This window comes from Lipotes vexillifer, unplaced genomic scaffold (genome assembly GCF_000442215.2).
Source record: "Lipotes vexillifer unplaced genomic scaffold, Lipotes_vexillifer_v1.1 scaffold404, whole genome shotgun sequence".
Classification (NCBI taxonomy): domain Eukaryota; kingdom Metazoa; phylum Chordata; class Mammalia; order Artiodactyla; family Lipotidae; genus Lipotes; species Lipotes vexillifer.
Window position 1 is genome coordinate 175918 of NW_006777380.1, and position 24366 is coordinate 200283.

General features: G+C 40.5%; 1 protein-coding gene across 1 annotated transcript in view; it reads left to right on the forward strand.

Annotated features, from left to right (window-relative positions):
• The window catches only part of TXK (TXK tyrosine kinase), a 48623-nt gene extending 38764 nt beyond the window's left edge, over positions 1-9859 (forward strand). The window contains exons 11-14 of the mRNA XM_007450967.1: positions 2447-2511; positions 4542-4660; positions 6364-6521; positions 9213-9859. Coding sequence (XP_007451029.1) covers positions 2447-2511; positions 4542-4660; positions 6364-6521; positions 9213-9281 — 411 coding nt within the window. The 3' untranslated portion in view covers positions 9282-9859. The remainder of the gene's footprint in view (positions 1-2446; positions 2512-4541; positions 4661-6363; positions 6522-9212) is intronic.
• The last annotated feature ends 14507 nt before the right edge of the window (positions 9860-24366 follow it).

The window sequence follows — 24366 nt, forward strand, 5'->3', positions numbered from 1 at the left end:
CCCATGTCCCCTGCATCGGCAGGCGGACGCTCAACCACTGCGCCACCAGGGAAGCCCTTTAACTTAATTTTTAAACATTTTCCTATTTGTGTAACCTGTTGCGACATGTAGCTTTATTTTTAATTGCTCATTGATGCTGGAGCCAAGTAAGGTGTTACTCTAAATACGCCTTGAAGTAATTAATCACCACACTAATCAACTAACTAAAACTAATTTACTTTTCTTTCCTCTTCCCCCTCTCTTCTTCCTTCCTTCTATCTTTCTTTCTTTCAACCAATAATCAAATATGTATTGAGTGCCTATATATGCCACGCACTCTGCCAGGTGCTGGATACAATGCTGAAGAACCCCAGTGGGTCTCACCCAGGGGTGAAACTGCCTCAGGTGGAGGTGGTTAGGTTCTTGCAGTATCACAGCACCACTACTGGCATTATTGGGAAGGAGTCAAAATGATAAACCATTCTGTTGCATAATGCTCAGAACAGCTCTCCAAACAAACAAAGAAGATTGAAGCTTGACTTGCCCCAAAAGCAAATAGCTCTGCTTCCCTGCCTTGCTACCTCCCCTTGAAAAACATTTTCTATCTGCTCCATATTTATTCATGATGTTCATACTATTCCTTCTATGTCCTTCCATGTCTCATTTCTAAGTTCCCAAATTAAATCCAATGAGAATTTGAGAATTTCTGAGAAGTCCCTGATACTGTCATCTAGAGGTAATCCTGAACTTCCATCAGCCATCACCAGAGTGACCATTATTATTTATCATTCAGGCTGGAATATTTTGGGGAGAGAAAGGCATAATTTCATTGGCCCTAGCACACCACTGCTTGCCCTACACATGACTTAAAACTGTCAGAGCATTTATTATTTACTACTTCCTGTAATAGTTGTTTACACAAATATTAGACTCTAAACTCCTTGACATCAAGGCGTAGACTTCTGAGCTGCAGTTCAGCATTATGAGAATACAAGTTGCCAAGCAGTGGCTCTCAAACTTAGCTGTGCATTAGAATCACCTGGGAGGTTTAAAAACATCATAGTACCCAGCCCATACCCCTGACCAATGAAATCAGAATCTCTGTGGGTAGAATCCAGTCATCAGCATTTTTGGAAAGTTTCCCTGGTGAGTCCACTGTGCAGTCAAGATTGAGAGCCCTGCTCAAGAGCTAGTTGAAATCTCGCTTTTGTTTCTTACTAGCCATGTGACCTTGAGTAAGCTAGTTAACTAGTAAAGTGGTGTTAATTATAGCACCTCCCACATATGGACTTGTTGGGAGGATTACATGAATTAATATGCATAAGCACTTAGAACAGTGTCTGGCACATAGAAAAGCTCAGCAATGCTCAACCATTGTTTTGCGTGCCTCATGGCACATTCCGCAGGGTCCAGCCCATAGTAGCCATTGAGCACATTTTTGAATGTATGGATCTGGTATCAATTCCACCTAACTCACTTTCCTGGTCTCTGCAGTTTGTCCTTCCTGATAAGGATTAGAATTCAAAATTCAGTCAGGTGACAGTTCTGGTCATTCTATTTGCTCCAGGTGGCTTCCTGCAGACCCTCCTCGTCTTGGTTTCTTCCTTGATTGCTTTCCTTTGAGTTCTGTTTTCTCCACCTACATGCCACTTGAAATATATTAGCCAACTATGAGTCTTTTCTCGGTGGAGGGTTTGCCTTGTGGTTTAGCTTTGAGATCATTTGCTGGCACTTGTCAACATCTTCCAAACTGGCTCCTTCTGGCTCTCCATTTCAAGTTTTTTGCTTTTGTTTTTGAACTAACTGAACCACAAATTAGCTCAAAGGAGAAAAATTCTATCAAACCACTGGCCTACATGAGGCTAAGCAACCAAGTCAATGATTTTCCTGACTAAGCTGACTGAAAATGGATTGTTTTGGCATCAAATCGATTGTTTCTGAATTGTATAGTACTATATTTAGTTCACTGTGGTAATTTAATAAATATGAAAATATTTTAAAGAGTTATGTTCAATGAAATGTAAGTTTTAAAATACAATTTCTTTGTTTTTATTAGCAATTATATATAATGACTATCCCAAAGATATACAGTGACGATCTGTTATTTTTCATGCATATTGAACTTGCCTCTTTATTTATGAAGGTAAAATTTTAAATGCACATTATTTTTTATACCAAGATGCACTTATCAAGGATACTTCTTGAGAAAGATTACACATTTTAAAAAGGAAAAGTGTTAAAATTTCTTTTCATTTTTTGTCATTTCTTCGAAAAGTCATTAAAATCCATCACACGAGGGCAGATACATTAAATCATACGTAGCATCGATAGGTATCACCATGAAATAACATGGCTGTTCACACAGAGAGGTAGTGCTGGGGCCCAAAGAAACTAAGGAAAAGGAGAGTAGAAACTCTGGAAAGAGAAACTTTGTATTCACACGTGGGTTCTTTTCTTCTCCCTGTAGGCCGCGAGGAATTGTTTGGTCAGTTCTACAAGTATAGTAAAAATTTCGGACTTTGGAATGACAAGGTACATGATATTCTTTTTTGTTTGTTTACTCACAGGAGGGAATCTTACATTAGTCTACAGACAAATCGAAGATGTTTTTGGCTTTGTTTTTTTTTTCCTCTGAGGGCAGTGTTGATGTGGTTGTATGGCCTGCTGACCCACTTTGAACTTTAGGACATGCACCAGTGTTAGCTGTGAGGGCAACGGACGCTGTGGGCTATTCTTCTGATCTTCTTTCAGGCAGTTATTAATAAAACTATGTCATATCTTAAAATTCAAAAGAATTTCTCAGTCTACTTGTCATATATATAAGATTAAGAAAAAAGCTTTCCTTATATATGTATATTTCTGAAATAGAGAAAGAATAAATTTATTTTCTCAGCTCTGATTTTTCTGTCATCATCATGCATTTCTCTTATCAAATGTAGTAGCTGACTCTAAGCCTACAGCACAAGAGTGTGAATCATCTGACCTTATTTTCAGCAACTCAGTGCAGTTTACATTTTGCATCTCCTTTCCTTCAGGTTGCTAGAAATTTCATCCCAGGGTTTCTCCCTGACGCTGGTCAGGGTCACAGTCCAAATTCTGTGTGTCTCATGGGGCCACATACTGGAGATGGCCTGTCTGGTCCCTGTTGTTATCCATTGACACTGGCTTCCTTACAGCCACCATCCTCCTCTTTTGTCTTTGGCTGGCCATCCACACAGGTGGCCGCTGACTCATCTTGAATTTCTGCCTGTAAGATTCCTTCATGTCTGACATTTGCCGTGACTAGAGCTCTCCACGTGGCTAAGGCCCCATCTGCCTTGGCACACCCATAGCCATTTGTCCTCTGGAATCTTTCTGTGTTTCCCAGGGCTTGGCCTGGGAAAGAGGACACAGGTTCTGTTTTTCTCTTGAATCCCACCAACCGACTGTAGGGCAGTGGGGTCTTCTTTCGCTGCAATGTGACTAGGGTAGCCCTCATAGGGTGCAGGGTACAGGACCCTACCTCAGCCACCCCCTAGTGTCTAATACTCCTTCCCTTTCCTTTCGAATCTCTCCCACATCCCCAGCACAAGGGATATTTTTGTAGCAGAATGGATGGTGGTGGTAGTGAGATATCATTCGTATCCCCAGATATTTTGTTCATAACTCAGTCCTTCTTCTCTGGAAAGTCTAGACTTTTGAAACTCAAAAGCTATAAAAAAATGGCTCTTTTCCTTTTGTTTTCTGTTATTCGTTCTTTCCTCTAGTAGAATGACCTCTGGCTCAATAAAGGACTTAAAGGTGCAGTGAGGTAAGGTATGTGCGAAACAAGTGGGTGTGTGGGGAAGCATTCATAAATATATTAATTTTATATTTAATATATGTAGTATATATAGTATACTATATATATATAGTATTTCAAAAATACTATATTGCATACTCAAGGCGCTACACAGCACACATTAGCTATCCTCTCTTTTCTCCAGATTCCCACACTTGGATATTACTGTGTATGATTTTCAAAAAAGAGAGAGGGTTTAATTTTGTTGTTGTTGTTATTTTTTTAAAAGGTGATGATAGTTGTTCCTGATTTATTTCCATTTGAATAAAGGCATTAGAGATTTTATACACCAAATGTATCATGTTCAAATACTTTTATTTTTCCCCTTCTCAGTCCTGCAAAAATTATATGTATATAGAAAGAAAATAAGGCATCAAACTTCGAATTTATTCTTTCACATATATTTATCTATTTTAAAAAATAACCTTGGTTGTTAGTGCATTCAGCATGCTTCTTTGCAGAATTAAGAATTTATCATAACTAATCAGTGGGGCATGTTTTAGACTGAAGAATTGCTATGGTTTTCTGAGATCCAAATACAATAAATGCAATTGAGGCTTGGTTTAAGGAGGAAACTCTGTAAGGGCTACTTTCTCACTTTGATAACAAGAAGAGAAGGTATACTGAACCTTTCTGTGGAAAATACTTTGTATTTTAGAAATCAGAGTTAACTAAAAGGATTTGAAGTAAACTGAACTTAGAGGTAATTAACACAATGTGCTCTGAAATCTGATGGCCCTAGGTACGTTTTGGATGATGAATATATCAGTTCTTCTGGAGCCAAGTTCCCAGTCAAGTGGTCCCCTCCTGAAGTTTTCCATTTCAATAAGTATAGCAGCAAATCTGATGTCTGGTCATTTGGTGAGTGAATTCGATGTTCAGTTGTTGGAGCTTGATTTAATAAAATAGAGATTGCTCTTTTTAAAAAATAATATTTATTTTTTATTGGAGTATATTTGCTTTACCGTATTGTGTTGGTTTATACTGTACAGGAAAGTGAATCAGCTATATGTATACATATATCCCCTCTTTTTTGGATTTCCTTCTCATTTAGGTCACCAGAGAACACTGAGTAGAGTTCCCTGTACTATACAGTAGGTTCTCATAAAATAGAGATTGCTCTTTTAACTTTGATTTCTTAATATGATGTAGCTAGAGGTCTTCTTATAACTGTGTTTCTGCCTTAGGTGTTCTAAACACATCAGGCTGTCTTTGGCAGCTGGTGTCATACACCTTCTTACATTCAGTTTGCCTTTTGGATCTTTTCCCTTCCCACTGAGCACTTGCTGTAAAACCACAACAGAGTCTACTGATCTAGAGAACAAACTCAGCCAACTTTCCCACACCACAGAGACTTGCAAGAAAAACTGATCTTACGGCATCATTAAATCTTGAGTGTAATTAATAAACTTCATTGTCTGACTTTGAGCGATGCCATCTCATTTACATTATCACCTTCCCATTTTGTGAAATTAGACATAGGCTTCCTTGGGATCTATCCATTGCTGTTTATATTGGGTAATGTTCTTCATTGAAAAAGAGATACTGTGGACCTCTGTCCCATGGAGTTTGTTCTTTGAGTTGACTTTCAAAAACTGGCAACAAATGTACAACAATCTATCTATTCTCTTTCACCTGTACCTTTCTGGGTGGCTTCTTGGCTTTGGAGAGACAGCTGCACCCTCAAAGTGTGTGAATATTATTGCCCACAATAAGGTTAAGCTTGTATTGATCTCATTAGCCCTCCACTGACATGTGGCAGTCTTGGCAGGTGACATTATAAACTCTAGGGGAGAGCAGTTAAGTTGTGAGACCAGTGGGTAGCAACACAAGGATCTCATCAGGTGGTTGTAGAACATTTAGAACTCCTTGAGTTTTACCTGGCCACTTGTCTTTCTTCCTCACTGTACAGTGAGCTTCTTGAGCACGTTGACTGGTTTCAGTCTTAAGAATCCTCTGGCTCTAGCATAGGCCTGGCCTCTGATCAATACCTAATACATATTTGTAGAATAAGTGAATAATTAAATGAACTCAAATTGGGGGCCTTGAAGGAGTTTCATCAATCAATCAATGATTTTTGAACACCTACTTATAAACAGAGCCCCTGCCAGATTTTCTGGGACTCTACCCAGCAGTCTTTCAGTGGGAAGATGGGAACGCATGCCATCTACTGGCTGGTAAACTCTTGGCTTTAGCAGGCAGCAGGGGATCACACAATTCTGTCATTTTCTATGGAATGGCAAAGTTTCATTGATTTCAGGGTGTGGAGACATGAGCAGTACTTTGAAATGAAGATGCTGCCAGCATTTTTACTGCCAATAAGGAGGCAGTCATGACCAATGGAAAAGGAAAGGCATTGTTTTCACTTGGAATATATTCAGTTCATAGGCCTCTTCAAAAAGTAAGATGCACAGGGTCTGCTTCCTAGATAGAACTGCTGTCATTCTGGATGATTGTAACTCAGTGACTGCAGGAGGAAAATAATGGGTTGTAATTTGAAACAGCTGTTTCAGTTCCAAGTAACCATTTCTCTAACCTCTTATTTTCATGCATTTTATTTGCAGGAGTTTTGATGTGGGAAGTTTTTACAGAAGGAAAAATGCCTTTTGAAAATAAGTCAAATTTGCAAGTTGTGGAAGCGATTTCTAAAGGCTTCAGGCTGTACCGACCTCACCTGGCACCAATTTCCATATATGAAGTCATGTACAGCTGCTGGCATGAGGTGAGTGTCCCTTACTTTCCTGCAAAGGTTGGCAGTTCCAGCATCTGAGAGTAGATCTGTTTATCACTCCCATTACTCCAGGACTTCGTCATGGCAGGAAAAGGTGTCTATTTCTCGGTAATGACCCCTGAGAGCCAGAATTACTTCCACTACAAAATCGTTAATCCATTTTGTTTTTAACAATGGCCTTTCGTCTGAGGAATTCAGTGCATTTTCCAAGTCTTATCTTGCTGAAGTTGGTTCCTGCGGAAACTCTCGATGTTACTAAAGCCTCAGTGATGAGACGTTTTACTCCTTTTAAGAACTGCTGGGTGGAAACTAAGGGTAGAATCAGGCTTGTTCAGTTTCCACATTGAAAGAGAAGGATGGTGTTTTTATTTACTTCACTCTAATTTGTCTTGCTTTTCCAAGGCTAAAAGTAATGGGTTTCATCTCTCCTATGGCACTCAAGACTCCTGATAGAGAGATTAAACGAGAATAGGAATGAAGGCAGAAAGTGTGCCAGGAACTTCTACTCGGAAAATTATCTCCTGGGAGGCCAGTTTCTCTTTTACTTGAAATGCCAAGCTTGAAAATAAAGCCAGAGGGTTTATATCCCACCTCTGTCTTTTCTGGGCGCTGACTCAACACACCGCTCCCCTTCATCAGACTCCTCTGTGATTTTGACAGTTCTCTCTTTCCAGCTGACTGTTTCAGCCCAGAAAAAACTACAGCTGGATGAGGATTTCCTCCTGGCTGAAAAAGAAATCACTTGACCCCCAATTCACAAACACTAAAAAAATTCAATATTTCAAGAGCGACATGGTTGTTTCCATTCCAGAGAAGTATTAATTTTATAAAGATCCCCAGTGTATGAAAATACTTTGCATATGATTAACTGTTCTGCAAGGAATCTTGAAAGACATAAAAAATATTAAGTGAGCTGTTAGTAGCAAACAGATGTCTTAAGAGCATCTTTGTAATAACAATGTAAATAGCTTAGGAATATATATTGTATATTAAGCAATATACATGTACATGCACATACAATATAATGCTTTTTGAGATTTTACATATCTGTGGAGAGGAGACAGAGAAAGGAGTAAATAAGATGCTGACAAGAGGACGAAGTAAACGAGGCGCTTATGCACCGCTAGATTCAAATGTGATTATATTAGCAGTGATAACACTTGTTTCATAGGCTTTACTACCTGCACAACCTCAGCACCAGCAAAAAGCTCCACTATTTATTCTTGAAGTCTCAAGGAGGACTCTCATGTGTGCTCACATATCCTTCTGCTCTGTCCTTTAATTTTTAAATTTTATTTATTTTATTTTTTTAAAAATTATTTTATTGAAGTATAGTTGATTTACAATGTTGTGTTAATTTCTGCTGTACAGCAAAGTGATTCCGTAATACATATATATACATTCTTTTTCATGTTCTTTTCCATTATGGCTTATCACAGGATATTGAATATAATTCCCTGTGCTATACAGTAGGACCTTGTTGTTTATCCATTCTATATATAATAGTTTGCATCTGCCAAACTCCCACTCCATCCCTCTGCCACCCCCTTCCCCCTTGGCAACCACAAGTCTCTTCTCTATGCCTGTGAGTCTGTTTCTGTTTCATAAATAAGCTCATTAGTGTCATATTTTAGATCCCACATATAAGTGATATCATATGGTATTTGTCTTTCTTTTTCTGACTTACTTCACTTAGTATGATAATCTCTAGTTCCATCCATGTTGCTGCAAATGACATTATTTCATTCTTTGTTATGGCTGAGTAGTATTCCATTGTATATATTTACCACATCTTCTTTATCCATTCGTCTGTTGATGGACATTTAGGTTGTTTCTTGCTCTCTCCTTTTATTGATGCCTTCTGTTTACAAGCCACAAAGGGTGGTGTCTCCCCACTAACCCTGCTGCCAGGGACCTCTGTGAGAATGTGGCTACCATGAGTAGTTCTATTTCCCATGGATTTCAAAGATGCCATGGAGCTTCCTGTTGGAGCCAAAGTCAAACCGCATCCCACTGTGAAGTAGGAAAAAGGCTCCAATCCTTGGTTTCATGATTGGAGATTTTGTTGACTGAGCCTTAAGACAGCACAGTCTGTGCTCCGAGACCTGCAAAGTCCCTCCTGAAAACATGCCTTTTGCTTTTTGGCTAAAATCCATCTTTCTACAGGGGGTCAGGTGTAGTGAATAATTGGGGCTGAGCTTGGGGGCTTGGGGCTCTAGGGGCCCCTCTCTCCCAGCTCTTCCTTTAACCTGTGTATCAAATCATCCAAATAGATCTCTAGGGCAGTACTGTCCAATGGAACTTTCTGTGATCATGGAAATGTGCTATGTCTGTACTATCCAATATGGTAGCCACACCTGGCTATTGAAGAATTGAGAAGTGGCTAGTGTGACTGAGACCTGAATTTTAAAATGTATCTTCTTTTAAGTAATTTAAATTTAAATAGCCACATGTGGCTAGTGTTTGCAGCTGTAGCTATTTTACTTTTGGAGCGCTCTCTACCCTTATATTTTCACACTCATGCCTCGCTCAACTGCCATTCATGTCCTGCGTACCAGCCAAGATATCTCTCTCTCCCATTTGTGGTGAACCAGCCTGGTTCCAGGTCCTGCCAGCAAGTTCTAGAGCTGGTGTCTGAGTGAGTCTTAAGCTGAGCTGACCACCTCTACTTCCCTTTTCCAGAAACCTAAAGGCCGCCCGACGTTTGCTGAGCTGCTGCAGGTTCTCACAGAGATTGCAGAAACCTGGTGACCTGAAGAGAATGCCAACCCAGAGGACCATGGTGCAAGATTGTCACAAAAGGAAACCCTGGGCGGGGTCACTGATGGTGAATATCTTCCTTTAGAGTCACTGACTCCTGGAAACAGTTCAAAGATCACAGGCTTTTCCAACTTTTTAAAGCTTAAGAATATTCTGACAATAATTTTTCTACGTGTGTTTGAGAGTGACTTCTAAACTCTGATTTCTCTGTAATATTCTTCATGTCCCATATGTGAAGAACGGAAAAATGCTCCATAGTGGTCGTTATGGTGGCTGCTCTTCACAAGAAGAGCCCAGAGAGCCCCTGAGCATACCTGAAAACCTGATTCTTTACTGAGGAAAAGACTGAAGAGGAGGAACATTCTTTATTTTGGTGGCCCATGCATGGAAGATGAAAATAAATTCTGCCCGCTCCTGGAATAAAGGAGCCACCCCCACAGAATCTCATGCTTTTGAACTGTACAGATCTTTATGAAAAACGCACCTTTACAAACCACATGAATGTGGGCATTCTGGAACTGTCTTTCATAATCTTCCCTATGTTATTTAACAAATTATTTTTGCACAGATCTGATTATTTTGGAGACAGTTTCCTGTGTTCCAGTATTGAATACTGTTATAGGAGAAAGTTCTTCTTTGAACAGGTCCTGGTGATGATTCTATTTCTAGTGAGATCCATTGTCCAGGGCAATTCAGAACCTGAATCTCAATTCTGAGATTTCACACTTTGTACATGTGAACTTGGACGATTGAAGAAGCCTCATTTTGTCATAGGAAGTACCTCCAGTACCTTTTCTAGAAGAGGACTTTCTTTTTCCACAAGAACAAGAGGAGGGCTTCCCTGGTGGCACAGTGGTTAAGAATCCACCTGCCAAGGGCTTCCCTGGTGGTGCAGTGGTTGAGAGTCCGCCTGCCGATGCAGGGGACACGGGTTCGTGCCCCGGTCCAGGAGGATCCCACATGCTGCGTAGCGGCTGGGCCTGTGGGCCATGGCCGCTGGGCCTGCGCATCTGGAGCCTGTGCTCCGCGGTGGGAGAGGCCACAGCAGTGAGAGGCCTGCGTACCGCAATAAAAAAAAAAAAAGAATCCACCTGCCAATGCAGGGGACACAGACGGGTTCGAGCCCTGGTCCGGGAAGATCCCACATACCACAGAGCAACTAAGCCTGTGCGCCACAACTACTGAGCCTGCGAGCCACAACTACTGAAGTCCGCATGCCACAACTACTGAAGCCCACACACCTAGAGCCCGTGCTCTGCAACAAGAGAAGCCACCACAGTGAGAAGCCCGTGCACCGCAACGAAGAGTAGCCCCCACTCGCTGCAACTAGAGAAAGCCCGCGCGCAGCAACGAAGACCCAACACAGCCAAAAATAAAAAATAAATAAAATAAAATAAAGAACAAGAGGAGGCAAAAACAAGATATTCAAATATTACACCAAGTTCCATTATTTCTGAAGTCCAGGGTATTGGATTCAAGATGAAAGAACCAGGAATCACAATTAAATCTTAATTTTTCATGTACCATTTGTAGGAATGATTGGAAATTGATCTTTGTCATCCTGAGTGCTTTGGAAGTACATAGGGAAAAGGGTGCTGCAGAAAGCTGGAGTCATTACCATTAGGTTTAACAATGGGAGCCTATTATTTGTGGATTGTCCCACCCTGCATCATGGTTCTGGGGGAACGTGTTTTATGATTCTCATGAGATTCTAAGATGCTGGCTGTCAGTAGTTGTGACTTTTAAATCATATTTCCCCACTCCAGGAATGACATCTTTGACTATCAGTGGTACTCAATCAGTGTGCATTGAAATAGTGAGCATCAGACACAAGAATTATCAATCTTGATCATGCAAGTGGTGGTCTCAGAAATCTTTGAGTTACTGTGCTGTTTCTGAAACTATCATCTCCCTTCTCCTAATGATTCCTACTATGGGGAGGTGAGACAGAGGGCTCCTACTACTGATACCTTAGTTCAAGTGAGATATGTGAAAGCCTAGCTCCAGAAGACATGAGACTATTTAGCAGCAAAAGCCAAGGGAGGCAAGGTTAATATTATGACACAGGAAATAAACAAGTATCAATATATGCAGGAAGATGTCTTTCTCAGGTTTTGCTAAGCTTAGAAGTCCCCACTCCCCCCTCCAAAAAAATAAAAACAAAACAACCCAAACCCGAACACTGAAAACATAGAGCATCTGCCATCCCTATAGATGCAATGCAGGGAGACAGTACAGAGTAGACTTATGCCTGGGGATCATAAGGCAGCAGCCAGCACTTCTAAGAGCATATATTGGTGTTGGCAAGCAAATTCTATTCATTTTAACAAGTCAGGAAAGTTTGAGACACCAAATTAGGAAAGGAACAACTGGAATGTCACATAGGTAACTGAGACTCCAGATAATGTGTGAATTTGGAATGTCTATGGACAGAGAGATTCAGCATTTTCTGTCTAGCAAAAGAAAAAAATTCTTTAAGAGGCAGTCACATAACTTCTCCTGGAAGAGAACTATGTTTTGCAATGAATCTCAATATTAGTTATTGATATGGGCTCTCTGTGGGTAGCTTAACTAGTTTGGGGTGAGATAGTGCAATACTTAATCAGCTCCGCGTTAGAAATGAACAGGAAGTCTAAGCGTTGGTTGTGGGTGAGAGTCCTAAAAGGAGAAGACCAGGAGGTCAGAGGAGAGGGGAAAAGCTCAGAAAAATGGAAGGAATTTGGAGGCCAAGCAGAAGATGTGATCAGTGTGAATAATAGGTTGGCAAGAGTAGCCAAAGGAATGTTTTTCTTTAGTAAACTTTTTATTGAAGTACAATACACTGTCCCACTATTGCATTGGTAACAGGTCTGACTGGCAGTCAAACTCATAAGACGCAGTAGCATTTGATCCAGCACTTAGTTTGCTTAGCTTTTTAGAAGGATCCAGGACAGGAAAGAGCATGCACAGCCCTTCAGTCTCAGTGGAAGCCAACAATTCTCCATGTGCATCGATGCTTGGGCCCCTCCTCTCTTGCCTAGAGACTTGTATATAGTTGCTGGTGATGAGGCCATGGGGTGTGGGGTTCATCTTCATACAAAGAAGCTTCTCCCTGGGTTTATCACCCGTCATGTAGGCCTACAGTTGATGGGTCTCCCAGCCCATGTGCTGTTTCACAGATCAGAGATTTCACAGTGTGTAAAATACATGTCTGGCCTTGGTACCCAACATTCCAAATCTGTCTTAACTTGGGGACATATCTAGGGGACTGATGCTGGGAGAAGACAAACCTAAAATCCTCCCAGGAAGGTCTAGGTCTGGGAGAAAAAGAGCACAGCCCTGCTGTTAACCCTTTGCTCACATATACATAAACAAAAGTACACAAATCATATGTATATGGCTTAATTTTCACAGTGAATATGTCTGTGTAACTAGCACTCATATCAAGAAATGGTTACATTCTAGAATTTCAGAATCCATTCTCATTTCTATTTAAGTCATTAAACTAATAGTAATCAGTATCCTCATTCCTAACACCATGAATTAGTATGAGGTATTTTTGAACTTTCTATAAATGGAATCCTATGGTATGTACTCTATGCGCCTGGCTTCTTTTACTTCGTACGTTTGTTTGATCCGTCCGTGTTGCATATAGTTGTATTCATTCATTCTCATTTGCATATAGTCTTCTACTGTTTATTTATATCACAAATTATTTATCTCTTTTACTCTTGATGGATATTTGGGTTGTTTCCAATTTTTGGCTATTAAAATGAATGCTGCTGTGAACATTGTTCTACATGTCTTTTGGTGAAAATATGTACGTATTTCTGTTAAGTATAAGCCTAGGGGTGGAATTCAGAGCCAAAACATATGTTTATGTTCATTTTTTGTAAATAGTGCCAAACAAAGCCCAAATGCCTTTTTACCAGTTGGTTGCTGTTCTTTTAATAACTCACCCTATTCCCTTGCCTGTATTGTCCTCTGCTCTTTCCTTGTATCTGCCCCAAATTGTGTTCCCTTGGAAGCATCTTCCAAACACAGCAGCACTTAGAGTGAGGGTGGAGGGTTATATTCTTTTGGGGCTTCCTAAGGACTGGGTATGCGGTTTGGGCCAGGGGCCAATTTCCCAACTCCCTTTAGAAAATCTTCCTCCAGTTCAGGGCTTCTCAGTCGCCGTGCTGTTGACATTTCGGGCTGCATAATTCTTTGCTGTGGAAGGATGTGCTGTGCATTGTAGGATATTTAGCAGCATCCCTGGCCCCTACTCACTAGATGCCAGTAACACACCCCACTCCCCCTAGTGGTGACAACCAAAAATGTCTCTAGAACCTTGCCAAATGTTACCTGGTGGGTAAAGTCACCCTTGCTCGGGAACCACTGATCTAGTTACAAAAGGATCTTGACCTGAGATTAAAGAGATCCATGAACTTGAAAGGAAAAAAAAAAAAAAAAAAATCACATCTTTGTTTTTACTAGCCTTTAACTAAAATTTAGCATTTCCTGTCATTCTAAATGTAGGCAAACAAAACAAAACAAAACCCCAAAACAACCAACCCCCCGCACCCCCGAAACCCCAGTACCTTATATTAGCAATGTCTGTGACTTTGTCTTAATGCAAAGAACTGTTATTTTCATATCATGTGGGAGTTTCAGCTTTCTTGAGAAAGAATTTGCATTCATCACTACTTTAAAGTCTCAGCTTTTAGGACTGCCACTAGATCTTGTCACTTAACTCAGTAAACAAGACATGTTACTAAGGCACACATGTTTTTAAAATATTTTGTTAACTTTCATTCAGTATAATTGGTTACCTTATTAGTTGTGTGTATTTTTATTTTATTCATTTAAAAACATTATGCCGAGAAGGTATAAAGGTTTCACTGGACTTCCAAAGTGATTCGTACCATTAAAAAAATTGAGAACCCCTGTTTTTTTTTTTAACATCTTTATTGGAGTATAATTGCTTTACAATGGTGTGTTAGTTTCTGATTAATAACAAAGTAAATCAGTTATACATATGTTCCATATCTCTTCCCTCTTGCGTCTCCCTCCCTCCCACCCTCCCAATCCCACCCCTCTAGGTGGTCACAAAGCTGATCTCCCTGTGCTATGCGGCTGCTTCCCACTAGCTATCTGTTTTACATTTGGTAGTGTATGTATGTCCATGCCACTCTCTCACTTTGTCCCAGCTTACCCTTCCCCCTCCCCATATCCTCAAGTCCATGCTCTAGTAGGTCTGTGTCTTTATTCCCGTCTTACCCCTAGGTACTTAATGACTTTTTTGTTTTGTTTTGTTTTCTTAGATTTCATATATATGTGAAGAACCCCTGTTTTGCTTTTTTGTTTGTTTTTTTGTTTTTGTTTTTCTGCGGTATGCGGGCCTCTCACTGTTGTGGCCTCTGTCGTTGCGGAGCACAGGCTCCGGACGCGCAGGCTCAGCGGCCATGGTTCACGGGCCCAGCTGCTCCGCGGCATGTGGGATCTTCCCGGACCGGGGCACGAACCCGCGTCCCCTGCATCGGCAGGCGGACTCTCAACCACTGCGCCACCAGGGAAGCCCTGTGAGGCTTTCTTGAATCACCCTATTTAAAATGATAACCCCACCATGGACTTTCCCTGTCTCCCTTTTCTGTATAATTTTTCTCTATAGCTCTTAACACTGTATAAAAATATAATACATTTATTCTTACTTATTCTGTGTATTTTCTGTCTCCCTACCCTTGAAACTGTAACATGTGTGAGTTCAGGCATTTTTGTTTGTTGTTCACTGCTGTATACCCAGGTCCTCGAATAGGGCCTGACACAGAGTTAAGCTAAATAAAGACTCATGGAATAACCCAATGAAATAAAAGCAGCGGAATTATCCAGAGGCTTCGTCTTCCAGAGGTGGGGGACCAGTCTTATAAGCAGCTGTCCTCTTGGGATTCTGGGCCAATCCATTGCTTTTCCACACAGTGGTGGATCATTTTTCCTTCTGGTTGTAGTGTATAACCTCAGGTGGTCATCCATTCTTCTTTTTGGTAGAAATCTTACTTTTTCCAGAACAATTTGACTTACATGTACATTTTCTATATCTCCCTTTCCCTGTTTACGTAGAGAAAAATACATTATGTTAGGGATTGATATCAGATTAATAGAAAAAAAAGATACCTGAATAAATCTACAGAGAAATATAAATCCATATAGACACATCAATATTTAATAGAGGAAGTGGATAATCCTTATGTCTGCAGCAAGGATGGAAATTTCCTCACACTACTGCCAGATGTACAAGCAACCTGCAGATACTTTATTTTGTCTGTAATTTTCCTATTTTCCTCGGGTGCCCCTACTTGCTGGGAAAACTCAAGTTAGCTCAATCTTGTAACTTTAGTCCAGGGCAAAACCAAAAATATTCTCTGTGGGTGAAGTGGGTTGTCTCTCAGATTTTGCCTTTCCCTCTGTTTCTGCCAGGGTAGCATCTGGGCATAGAAGAGAGAGGGGTGGCTTTATCCGGGGGTGATATTCAAAATATTTACCAACTGATTCGGTACAGGTACAGACCAATCAGAATGGATGCTGGTGCCAATAATCCGTCCAGCCCCTCCGATGCAGACAGTGACTATCCGCCCTGGCAAGGTGACCTCGAGGTGGTGACGTGAATGGGAGGGCTGCTTGGATTGGAGCAGTGTACCCTGGCACCTCTGGTCTCAGCAACATTTCTTATCAGCCTGGTTGCTGCTTGCCCTGCTGGCATTCGCAGACCATGTTGGTGGCTGGTATAGGTTGGCCTCTCCTGAATTGGTCAGGAGAAGGTATTGGGTAAGTGAAGGTGTTTCAAAGATAGTATACCTGTTCCATACGTCGTTGTAGGAGTTGGGGGTTTACCTTCCAAAAGTCAGGTATAACCCTTTATTCTTCCTTTTATGAAAGGTTGAAATACTCTATTTTCTAGGCTCTCTTGTGGCAAGCACACCCACATGAGAAAGTTCCACATAACGAGATGCAGCCAGAAGCACCTGATGAGAGCTTCCTTTCCTGAAGGAAAAAACAAGTCTCACCAAAAGGAAGTTGCTTCTTCCTGCTTGGAACATGGCTTTGAGACCTGAAGGTATAATGTCTATCTGGGACTCTGAGGAAATAAGCATGAAGATGAAGGCCCATGGATGGAGTTGCCAGATAAAATATAGGCAGCCCAGTTATATTTGAATTTCAGATAATCAACAATCTTTTTGTTTTGGCCGCTGCACGGCCCAACCAGGGATCATACCTGTGCCCTCAGCAGTGAAAGCACCGGGGTCCTAACCACTGGACTGCCAGGGAAGTCCCAACAAACAGTTTTTTGGTGAAAGTGTTGTAGCCTTTTCTCCTGTTGTGGTCACCCCCAGAAATGGATGAACCCCTATCACAAATTTGATTCCAATGTTGCGACTGTTGATGTCATACACGTACCGAGAGAGTAGGAAAGATTTCCGACTCACATAATGAGGGTTTCTGGGGACATCAGGGGACAGGTTCCCCAGCAGACCCAAAAATGACTTGAGAGAGCAGGGAGGGGCAGCCACCTTGGGGTTTTGTGGTGAGGAGGGCTGGAGCTTGAGGGGAAGGGGCTGAGCTTGCGTTGTTTGACCTTCTAGCTGGTACTGAAGGAGGGAGCAGCTGTTCTTATCAGCTCGCTCAGGCATTGGCAGAAGAGAAGGAGACATTGATGGGGCTTGAAAACTGTCATTCATTAGTCAAACATCAAAAATGGAGTCAGACTCTTTGTTACAGTAAGTGTGTTGCAAAGATTGTATGGACATACTGAATTGATGTGTTGTGTGTCTGAAATTCAAATTCAGCTGGGTGGTGTTTGTTGTTGTTGTTAAATCTGGGAGCCTTATCTATAGAGCAGAAAGATACAAAGGGCATGAGTCTCTCCTGTCCTTGTGGAGCCATTGCGCCAACCCTGAACTGCCCACTTCCAGACTTCTTGTTTATGAGCAAATGAATCCCTATTTCTTTACGGCAGTATATTAGTCAGACGTTGAATTACCTGAAGCCAAACATGTTCCTAAATGATACATCTCTACTGACTCTTGTGTTGGCAGTTATCTAGAGCTCTTCTGTTGGAAGCTACTATACGCTTCTACGCAGGTACAGATTATGTATCTCACTTCAAAGATTGTTGAAATCTGTCTAAGAAATTGAAAATAACCACAACCACAGAATGTGCATATATTATATTTCAGCACTTTTAAAAAAACAACTTCGCAATTGGGATGTGACTTGTATAGGTGGGGTCTTAGATTAGATCTGTTGTTCTCAACCCTGGCTGCATGTGAAAAATCATCTGGAGCACTTCTAACAAATAGCACCCCACCCTCAAATGATCTCTTTAATTGGTCCAGGGTGGGGCGCAGGCACGGGAATGTACAAAAGCCTTCTCAGGTGGAAGTAATGTGCAGTTAGGGCCAAACATCATTGCATGAGATAAAATACTTTATGTATGTATAGATGTGTTTACTCTGGGTCAAGGCTTCTTGTGAAGTTTTTTAAAAGGTTGAACTAAGGGAGAAAGGTGTCTCATCGATGCCTGATGACTAACAGCTGTTCAACAGGAAAGCATTGGATGCTTTAGCCAGCCTGCCTTAAGACACCAGCATGGCCAGGGAATCAAAGCCAAGGAGAGCAGAGGGAATACAATGGCTTTTTACAAGGAGCCAGAAATCCAGAGGCAGGAAGTCTGCAGCTTCTCCCCACTTGATAGCAGTCCTACCAGGTCTCTGGAGAAGATATTAAAGGAGCCAACAGAGGATTCTACTCTGTATATCTCGTGGGGGCGCGAGGTGGGGGGGTGGGTAGCGGCACACACTACATGCAGAATTCCGTGACACCTCAGGAAAGAGCCAAAAGTTCTAATATTTTAGGAAGGGGGTTTGTTGTTTTGTGAAATCTGCTGGTTGATTGGGGGAAATGAAAGTCAGGTGAATTGACTTCTGACTCTGAAAGTAAGCCTCGTTTTCTTGTCTGCTTGGGAACCAAATCGGGCGTGTTTCTGTTCAGCTGCCTGTTTTAGATCTCAGCCTTTATGTCTCATTGACGATCCTGAAGTCATGGACTTTCAGAGACACTGGACACACAAATGTGTTTGGTAGAAGTGTTCAATCTTCAATCTGTTGGACTGTAAATTATCCTGATGTTGTAAAGGTACATCATGTGCTCATGTCGTGGGGACCTGCTTCATCCAGCCCCAGCTACTCCACACTGTGCAGCAAAACAAGTAAGATAACACTTGATCTTGTTTGACCAGTTCCTCCACGCTTTTTATTTTTCCTTTGGCTGCGGGCTAATCTCCCATCAGCAGGCACGTCCCCATAAGAAGTGGAACTGCTGCGTGTAACCTGAATTGCACTGAATTCCTTCAGTCTGCCTGATTCTAAACCACTTTGGTTCTCACAGTGAAACCACTTTGTGATGCCACTGATGTTGATCCTCTTTTTTGCCCATGTGGACTCAATCCAGCAGCCTCCCTTTGCTGAGTGTCTGTCTGTCTCAGTACTTGCTGAAAGGCTGAATCGCTGCCTTCCTTAAGTTTACACCCTGCGCTCCTATGATCCCTACTCTCAAAGCCTTGCCCTTTTTCCTGTGCATGCAAGATTACTCAGAAGGAATTAAGTGCAAATAAGGTAACAAGGGTAAATAAAACCCCATTCTATCCATAAGAATTTATTTTCTGTTTCTTGCAAGGCTTGCCCATTATAACTCAGCCCTACTGTTCCATGGGTTAAGAAGTGCATCTCTTTTATTCAACTATACTTTATCTAAATCTCTTCTAGTAATATGATGCAATGTTCATAGTGAAAACAAAGGCAAAAGCTAATTGAGAGACAAGGAGACCTTCTGAGCCGGAGAGCTAGTTTGTCCATCCCTGGTCTGTGAAACAATCTTGTTTTATTGCACTTAGGCTATGGGATCTTCTTGAGTTTATTTTCTGAATGTTTGTTAGGCACAATTAACTTAAGGAGGAGCCATATACCTTTACCCAGATCCATTCCAGGCAAGATCTAGAGACTTTATCCATAGATGCTAAACAATCAGGGCCCTGTATTTGGTTTCTATGGTTGGTGAGTCCCTATAGAAGTCATTCACAATACAGTTCACAAGCTTTTTTTTTTTTTTTTTAATGCTTTTATTGTACCTAGTTTTAAAAAAATATTTTATTGAAATATAGTTGATTTACAATGTTGTGTTAGTTTCAGGTGTATAGTGAAGTGATTCAGTGATTATATATATATATATAATCTATTCTTTTTTTAGATTCTTTTCCATTATAGGTTATTATAAGATATTGAGTATAGTTCCCTGTGCTGTACAGTAGGTCCTTGTTAGTTATCTATTTTATATATAGTTGTGTGTGTATGTTAATCCCAAACTCCTAATTTCTCCCTCTCTACCCCACCACCTCTATCCCCTTTGGTAATTATAAGTTTCTATGTCCGAGTCTAGTTCTTTTTTGTAAATAAGTTCATTTGTATTTTTTTTTTTTTTTTTAGATTTCTTGTATAAGTGATATCATATGATGTCTATCTGTCTCTGACAGTATGATAATCTCTGGGTCCATCCATGTTGCTGCAAATGGCGTTGTTTCATTCTTTTTTATGGCTGAGTAATATTCCATTGTGTATAGATATACCACATCTTCTTATTTATTTATTTATTTATTTATTTATGGCTGTGTTGGGTCTTCATTTCTGTGTGAGGGCTTTCTCTAGTTGTGGCAAGCAGGGGCCACTCTTCATCGCGGTGTGCGGGCTTCTCACTGTCTCAGCCTCTCGTTGTGGAGCACAGGCTCCAGACGTGCAGGCTCAGTAGTTGTGGCTCACGGGCCTAGTTGCTCCGTGGCATGTGGGATCTTCCCAGACCAGGGCTCGAACCCATGTCCCCTGCATTAGCAGGCAGATTCTCAACCACTGAGCTACCAGGGAAGCCCATATACCACACCTTCTTTATCCATTCATCTGCTGATGGACATTTAGGTTGCTTCCGTGTCTTGGCTATTGTAAATAGTGCCACAGGCTTTGGGGCCAGATTGAGTTGCATGCTGGCAGTCAGGAGTTACTGGCTGGATCACAGAAGGCAGGGGGTGGGAAGGGATTCTGGGAACATGGTGCTCAGAACATGGCTCTTATCTCCACTACCAACCCCCTCCATGTGCTTCCCCCCAGTCAAGTAGTTGCTGGGGCCTACATGTGGCTGGGTGCGAGTGAGGGCCATGTGGTCTTATGAGGGTCCCAGTGCAGAAAACTGGTGTGAGGCCTTGTCTCCTGAGGGCTGGACAAGCTTGAGGCTGGTAGGGCTTGGCCTGAAGAGTTTCTGCCTGCTCTGTCCCCAGCCACAGGGGAAGTTCTACATATAAAAATGAAAGTGGCTTCTAACTCAAAGGCTTTCTCCCATACTAATGGCATTAATGGAGATTCAGTTTTCCCTTAGGAAGAAAGGTTTTTTTGTGATTTGTGACCGAAGTAGGAAAAGGTATCTCAGGTAGTTGGCTCTCTCAAAAAACTTTGTTTGTTTTTTGCAAGCAAAGCTTTCATTGGGAAACATATGTTGTTCATTGTTATAGATAAAAGTTAAGACTCTTTGTAACCTAAGCTTACCTCTTGGAGGCTTCCTATACACCGCAGCTAGGGTACTGAAATGTTTGGTATACACTAACACAGCTTGCTGGGGGAAGCTGTAGTTCATTCTAACTCTGCTGAGATGTGCTCCACCAAGGCCTCCTTCGACGTGCCTACACTCTGTGGAGTGGGTGGTCTGGGAGGTTTGAGGGACTTAGATTTTGGTCCTCATTCTGATCCTAAGTAACTATGCGATTTAGGGAATTGCACATTATTTCTGTTCATCTATAAAACAGACACAGGTAAGAAAGAGGCCTTCTGTACCCTAGACAATTCATTTCCATAGAAACAACTGAGGGAGTTATTCTCAAACATGAATTCAAATCAGAACAGGGAAAATTGATAAAGTCATGGTGATGTGCTCAATACTGAAGTTCTAATGGGGCTAGAAGGAAATTTGCTGAGGGTTTGCAAGTGTAAATTTTCATGTAATGCAATGCTACCAAATATTGTTATAGTGCTTTTCTCTCCTCCTCCTCCTTTTTCTTTTAAATTTCTGAACTGAGGAGTAATTTCATTACACCGACTGTTCAATAAAATTATCAAAAGATAAGATAGTGTCTCCTACCTTTTGTTCAGGAGATGGTTTTGTGGAGAGCCTTTTTCTAAAACACAGATTTTAATTTCAAGGAAAATGACAAAGCATTAAACAAAGTGCAGACTTTTTTTTAAACCTCAGAATTTTCTTTTTAATTTCAAGGGGAATTTTTGCCTTCACGTAAACTTAACTTCAAGAAACTCAAAACTGAACTCCAACAAGCATAATTAAACCACATTATTTGATTGCAAATGAAAAACATACAGAAACATTAGTTTAAAAGTTGTAAACTTTCTAAAATGAACAGTATTTATAAACATTTGAAAAATAGAAAATTTCATGATCATAGTTTTTTGAAACATTTGAAAATATTTCATATATATTCATATAAAGTACTTTTCCACAAAGTTTTGTTGGAATGTGAAGATTGCATTTAGTTTGGTTTTATTAGGAAAAATAAAATATTTTTGTCAGAATCATTTTGTATTGTTGAGATAGTATACTAATGGAATTCATTTTTACTCGGATTATTATTATTATTTTTTTTTTTGCGGTATGCAGGCCTCTCACTGTTGTGGCCTCTCCCGTTGCCGAGCAACAGGCTCACGGGCGCAGCCGCTCCGCGGCATGTGGGATTTTCCCGGACCGGGGCATGAGCCCGTGTCCTCTGCATCGGCAGGCGGACTCTCAACCACTGCTCCACCAGGGAAGCCCCTCACTGGGATTATTAAAAATGAGCTAAGGTAACACAAATTGAAAAAAGAAAAAGAATATATGAAAACTAGCAACTAATAGTCCTTACCTATATAGTACTGAGACTATGAGAATTAAAATGTTGATTCAAAGAGAACTAAATTGTATTAAATGCCTCAATATCAGACATATTGCGGGTGCTTTCCACATATATGTATTTGATTTCGTACTCTTAAAACAAAAATGTTAATTTAATTGCATGTTGCCAAATCAAGGGTTTTATGAACATTCTGAAATCTGAACTAAAAATAAAATCATTAACCACTGACCTAAGAATAAAATTGTAAGTTGGAAAATAAAATGAAACTATTATGTTTATAGAATTAGGAAAAGCTTTCCATTTGGCTGTGTGAGGACAGCTTTGTGATCCTTAATGACATGTGTACAGATATTCACATAATAAATCTTAAGGTATCTATGTGAGATAAAGTATACATATTAAAATATATACATATGAGACTACCAGTTAAGACTAACACAGTTAGTCTCAATACAGGGATCCAGCACTTTATTCCTCCTTAGACAACATCTTCCTATTTGGGAAAAAGTACCCTGGGTTTTGGATTTGCAATATTTTAGTTTTTCAATGCATATGCCCACCAGAGATTTTTAGAGTTTTTCAAATGTTTCATTGTTTCTCAACATATTTCAGCTCATTAGATCTTTCTCAGACTTTCTCCTGGGCATATGTGTCAACACCAGTTCATTTTCCAACCCAGTGTACACATGGGTTCTTGTGTTACAAGAACCTTTAACCTGGGCACAATATACCAAGGGCAAAGCTTTGTCACAGGTGATGTTGAAGAAATATCTTAAACTAAGATACTAAGTGTCAGTCCTCCACACTAAGTGGAGGACTACCCCAACCTCAGGGTGGATGCTATTAATTTCCTCACCAAGAAGGTGTCCTGGAGAAATTAACAGAGTTTTCAACAGAAAAAGAGAAACTTAAAAGAATTTCTACAACTTTCAGACACTACTTTTTGAGAGAATACTTTTTGTACAAACTTGTGTTCATAGCTTATATATCTGATATACAATTAAGATGAAACAGCAATCAACACGGTAAACATATATTTGACCTAAGGTATCAACCCATGAATCTTCCACGGATTATCAATTTTCAAAAGTTTAGAATGCACTGAATTGCACTCAACACTACACTATGCCGAAGAGACTATGCCAGCACTTTAGGGCTTTGCAATCATCTCAGGTCATCACCGTGAAAATCAATCACAGTTCAACCGAACTGGGGAAATGCTAAAGTCACTTTAATAGAATTCTGAAGAAAAGAATCTATTATTACCCAGAATAGACTTGAGGTAGATTACAGACAAACAAAACTAATAACATTTGACATTAGAAGAGAATAATCCAGTCAGCCTGAAGAGTTTTTGTTTGTTTTTAATGTCGTCATTTTTTGGTTAGGATTTGTTTTGAGAGAAATAAGTTAGTCTAGAAATAAGATAGCTAATTTCTTTTCCATTAAATCAATGAGAAAAGATTAATGGATTAATCTATCCATAAACGGTAGAGACCACCAAAAATGTTACTCCTGCCATGCACCTGGAGTGAGATAGGAAAATTTTATGTAGGCTTTAATATGAAAAGGTATTTTCCTGTAGTATTCCCTGAGTTTTCTAAGAAGTTGACTCATCTTCCTATTCTCCTCAAACTCCTCAATAAGTTACAGTTTATAAGCCCTTCATGCGCATGTGTGTCTTACACATTCTAGCCCACCAAGCAGCAGATTTCCAACATGTCTATTTTTTTCTTTAACACTCTACCCGTTAGCTACCTAGTTTAGAAAGAAGGAAGTTGTAGAAGGTGGGAGGCATCAGTGATCTCGCTTCTCCGTTTTAATAATTTGAAACTATGACTCATTAGAGAATGGTGACTGATATTCTGCTTATGAGCACACAGTTGTGTTTACCTGTGAATTACTGAGAGACTAAGAATAGCGGCCAAAGAAATGAAGAGCCACCTGGCAGAACCAAACATATTGTGACCAGAAGAAAGAGATTATTCTGAGAGTTATCTAACTCTTTGACTTCTTTCATGCTGAGGGAATATTTCAAGTTTGCAGAAATGAAAAACAGCAGAAGCCTTCTGGAGGAGGATCAAAACTTTGATTTTCAATTTTTTTTTTTTTTTTTTTTTTTTT